Source organism: Orycteropus afer, unplaced genomic scaffold (assembly GCF_000298275.1).
Source record: "Orycteropus afer afer isolate SDZICR_OR568_19922 unplaced genomic scaffold, OryAfe1.0 scaffold00222, whole genome shotgun sequence".
NCBI lineage: Eukaryota > Metazoa > Chordata > Mammalia > Tubulidentata > Orycteropodidae > Orycteropus > Orycteropus afer.
Genome location: NW_006921809.1, coordinates 1,086,199 through 1,091,278, shown reverse-complemented (window position 1 = coordinate 1,091,278; position 5,080 = coordinate 1,086,199). Strand labels below are relative to the sequence as shown.

At 45.4% G+C, this 5,080-nt stretch overlaps 1 protein-coding gene across 1 annotated transcript in view; it reads right to left on the bottom strand.

The window, feature by feature from the left end:
• Window positions 1-4,442, bottom strand: part of RIPK2 (receptor interacting serine/threonine kinase 2) — a 37,637-nt gene extending 33,195 nt beyond the window's left edge. Inside the window, exon 1 of the mRNA XM_042782032.1 lies at window positions 4,270-4,442. Within this exon, the coding sequence (XP_042637966.1) occupies window positions 4,270-4,442 (173 nt within the window). The remainder of the gene's footprint in view (window positions 1-4,269) is intronic.
• Between the last annotated feature and the right edge of the window lie 638 nt (window positions 4,443-5,080).

The window sequence follows — 5,080 nt, the reverse complement described above, 5'->3', positions numbered from 1 at the left end:
ATGCCTTAGGCACTATGCCACCAGAGCTCCCATTATACCACTAATCCACCAGAGTGCCTTAATAATACCTTTGAATAGGTAATATATTTATGTTTCAAAACCGAAGAGTTGTCAGAGGGCATAAAGTGAAAAGTTCTCTCAGTTTTCTGTCCATCAGCCACTTACTACCCTAACTGTGAGGGAACCAATTACATCACTTTTTGATACCCACTTTAATTAAACTTATATTCTCTAAATTGAGACAGTTCTGTATTTGCCTCAAGAGATAAGGGTCAACAAGACATTTAGGGTATTGCACTTCTGTAGGGAGGTACACGGAATGGACTAGATTACTGGATACTGAGAATGAACTAGAGAGAAGGCATGCTGTTACAGTCTCCATAACACTTAAACATACTCTCTGCTCCTCCAATAAAGAATATGAAGTATTCGTTCACCTATTGTGGCCCTAAAGAACTTGGTGGCACTGTGGTTAAGCACTTACCTACTAACCAAAAGGTTGGTAGTTTGAATGTACCAGCTGCTCTGCAGAAAGATGTAGTAGTCTGCTTCCATAAATATTTACAACCTTGGAAACCCTTTTGGTCAGATCTGTTCTGTCATACAGGGATACTATGAGTGAGAATCTACTTCATGGCAAGGTTTTTATTTTTTTTTTATTGTGGCCCTATAATGTGTCTGACAGTTCATATGCACTACCATCATCATAAAAACCTTCCAAAATAGTTTTCTTTATCCCCACTTTATATATGAGGGCACTGAGGCTCTGTTAAATTAATAGTTTTCTAATGGCCACATCAACAGTGGGTGGTAGAATTAGAGTAAGATTTGAATTTCAATCATGGGACTCCAAAGTCTGTATTCTTTCCACTATGTCCTTTCCACTCATCTTGGTTACAGAAAAATGAAAGTTCTTGAAATAAAATTTGGGGAAGATTAAACGAAAAAACTAAGAAAGCCAAATATTTTTAAAACAGGCTTACACTACTATTGATGCTAGAAATAATTAAAAATTTTAAATACAGCTTCTATGGACATATTAAAATTAATCAACTGAAAATTTCAGTCAGAAACCAGTTATATTGTCTACGGGCTACTGAACAACCAAATGGGCTCATCTGCTCACAGAGCAGAGTTCCTGATGGTACAAATGGTTAACACGCTTGGCTGCTAAACAAAAAGTTAGAGTTTGAATCCACTAGAGTTGCTTCTGAAAAAAAGTCTTGAGATCTATTTCTAAAAAAATTAGCCACTGACAAATCTATGGAGCAAAATTCTACCCTGACCAGGCTTTGAATTGGTTTAAAACCCTTTGGAAAAACCAAAACCAAACTCACTGCAGTCAAGTTGGATCCAACTCATAGTGACCCCTCCTTAGGTTTCTGATGTGGTATCACTACGGAAGTAGATTGCCCAACGTTCTTTCTGAGGAGTGACTGGTGGGTTTGAACCACTAGCCTTCTGGTTAGCAGTCAAATGCCTTAGGCACTATGCCACCAGAGCACCTTGTCACAGAGAATAGAAACAAGGGCATCATATGCATTGTATAGCAACCAAAGCTCTTGCACAGCAGATTTTGACCCAAAGTAGGAAACAGGCAGTGGTGACCCGCTCAAAGATGATGGCTAGGATACATTTAAAATGGCATGGTTGGCCACCATCTTTTGTGTTAGGCACCACTGCCTGCTTCCTACTTGGGTCAAAATCTGCAATGCAAGAAATCTGGTTGCTATGTGGTGCATAAGCTGCCCTTGTTCCGTCAGCCATGACTAAACTGTTTCAACCAGGTTTGAAGTCCTGACCCTGACACATCTATGAGTTGGAATTGACTCAACAGCAACTGGTTTGGTACTCATGGTTTGTGGGAGAGATTGTTTGGGAAGGTGTACTCACTGGGTAGAAGGCAGGTTATGGAGAATGAGTCACCAATCATGAAAATAAGAATATGTAACATCAATGTACATTTTTTCAGATGATCTCAAAGAACAATGCAAGCATTATCCATGCTAACACCCAAGAAGTATGGGTGTTTATTAGTCTTATTTTATAATTGAGGAAATGGACACATTGTGAGTCAATTACATAGCTCAGTCCTTTGCCCAGACTACATAAATACTATTGATGTAAAGATCTTAGGTAACAAATAGGAGAAAAGAAAGTGATACTACAATGCTAACGTGGGCCACTCCTCGGAAGGAAGGTTGGGCAATCCTACTTCCGTAGTGATACTGCCTCAGAAACCCAAGGAGGGGTCGCTATGAGTCGGGTTTGACTCGACGGCAGGTAACAACAACACCACAGTGGGCTAAAAGTGTCGTTCACTACTCTTCATGGCTTCTTGCTGTTCTTGGGTGCTGTTGAGTGAATTCTGACTCACAGCAAGCCCATGTGATATAGTAGAAGTGCCCCATAGGATTTTCTTAGCTGTCATCTTTACAGAAGTAGACTGCCAGGTCTTTCTCTTGTGGAGCCACTGGGTGGGTTTGAACCAACAATTCTTCTTTTCAGTTGGAAGTCAAACACTTAAGCATTGCACTACCAGGATTCCTTATGGCTTCTGACAAGACAGAATTAATTTTTTATCCAATTTTGTAAAAAAATGTTAGACTAGGAAAATTTTGTAATGAGTATGGAAAAGGATCTCTCTTCACTCCTTGGACCTTCAAATGAAATGACACAAAGCTTAGATGAACTAGAATCTTGATAAAGAGTCTCCAAAATAGAAGAAGGATTGATTTGCTTTAAAAGGTTTAATGGGTCCATCAGAGCTAGATTTCTGTATAAAATTTACAAAGCTGTTTCTAGAATACATCCACCCTCTCTGCGCAACCACCACCCTTCTAAATTGACTACATACACACACTTGCCCAGTACTTGCTCCACAGAATTCAAGGCCTAGTGTAAACAGACACCATACCCTGTACATCACTGGATGTGGACTATGGTATACAAATGGTGGAAACAATCTCCACAAGTGTCCCAATTCTGCTGTGAGATCTAGTCCATGCAAGCCTGGTAGTGAAGAGACAGCAAAGAAAAGCCGTAAGTAGGTAAAAGTCTGATAACATTGGCAGCAATGAAGTTGAGGAATGTATCTGATAATGGATAATAACAGCTGCTGGATGATTGGGCATCTAGCATGATGTATCTTCACATTAGATATAAGGGGAGGAAAAGAGAATGTTGTAATCATGAATGTTAACTCACCCAGAACTGAGTGCAGGGCCTAGTTACATCCCTCTGGAAAGGACAGAACACAGGACTAGTTACTAGACCCACTGAAAACATACAGTTACAGGTTTACAGTAAGGTTGCAATATTACACTGTAATTGTTCCAGGATGTAAGAGGCATTCAGAATTTTTGGTCATTTTACCATCTTTTGATTCAGTTTATCGCTACTGCAAAGATAATATACATTTTCTCAAGAGACAGTCTCCTTCCTGGGAGTAGGAAGAGAAACTAAACTGCTTATTTTGAGATTGATGCTTAAAGGCTCATAAGAACAAGCAATGAACTACAAACAAGAAGAAGCCTAAAAACATCTCAAACTCTGGAGCAGTGTTGTCCAATTATGCGAGCCCCACATGTAATTTCAAATTTTCTAGGAGTCACATTAAAAAAGGAAACAACAACAAAAAACAAAACCACCCCCCCACACAAAACCCCCGATGAATTTGATAACATCTTCTACTTAACCAAATATATCAACACTAACATTACAACATGTAATAGACATACACCTATCACTGAGATGGTTAAAATTCTTTTCTTAGTACCAAACCTCCGAAATCCCCCGTGTAATTTACTCTGAGAGCGCATTTTAATTCGACCGGCACAGCGCAAGATGGTTCAATAGCCATGTGTGGGTAAAAAGTACCTATTGGACAGCGCATCCTTAGAGACCGCTTTCAAAAACAGCAGTGGGGAGCAAACGAAACACACCTGTCTAAACCTATCCATTTCAGTAAATAAGGTATTTAGAGTTGGGCTGCAGGTTTTTGGTGCACGGAGCAAGCCTACGGGAGTAAGGGAGGAAGGGCGCGAGGGAAGGAGAAGGCAGTGGAGAGGAGGCGCTCAGACAATTCCGATAGTGTGGGTCCAGGGAAGCTGGTTCTTCCCACCATCCGGTCTCACGCTCTGAAGGGGCTCGCCCAGAAGTGATGAGGGGTAGGCCCCACAGCAGCCGACCATTGCCATCTGGGCTCTAGAAGCCGGCTGACCCGGGCGCATGTTGGCGGGGAGGGTGTGCAGCGGTTCGGGGCCCTACCTGTCGAGCAGCGGGGTGTGGATATGCAGGTGCTTCACGGCCACCTGGACACGCCAGTCAGAGTGGCGGGCTGACGACACCGTCCCCGAGGCGCCACGGCTCAGGTAGCGCAGGTCTGCGAGCTTCTGGTAGGGAATGGTGGGCAGGGCGCTGCAGATGGCCTCTCCGTCCATGGTCGCCGGCGGCGCGGGCGCTCAGGCCAGCGGCCCGTTTCGGGTGTGCCCTCCGCTCCCGCGGCTCCTGGGCCCGCGCTCGGGTCTGCCCCCCGCCTGAGAGGGGCGGCGAGGCCCTTCCTGTCCCCAGACACTAGGTCATGAGGCCGCCCATTCCCCCTCTGCCCACGCCAGCCGCCGCTGGACCGTGTGCTGCCGGCAGCTTCTCGGGGAGCAGCAGACTATTTTCTACAAAGTGCAGTCAAGTCTGCGGCGCCGCAGCGAGGAGGAGCTTCGTCTCCCCGACTGGGCCCGCCCAGGCGCGCACCGCCGGCCAGCCCGGTCGCCGAGCTCCACCTTCCCCGAACTTCTCAGGGACGTCAGCGACTGGCAGAGGGGACAGTCGGCCCGCGGCCTCCGGGGCAGTTCCAGTCTCAGGCGGAGGTGCGCGCTCCACCGTCGGCGTAGCGCGATCCCGGCTGTCTATCCGACCCTGGAAAGGCTAGAGTGCGGGGATAAGGGGGCCGGTGCTATCCTTTTGTCTACTCCGCTCTCCGAGGACGGAAAACTTTTCCTTTTGGGAAAGTCCCGCTCTGCAGCTGGCTGACCAGTTTCCGATTGGTCAGCAGACCCTCCGACTTGGGCGAATTCTGGGTGCC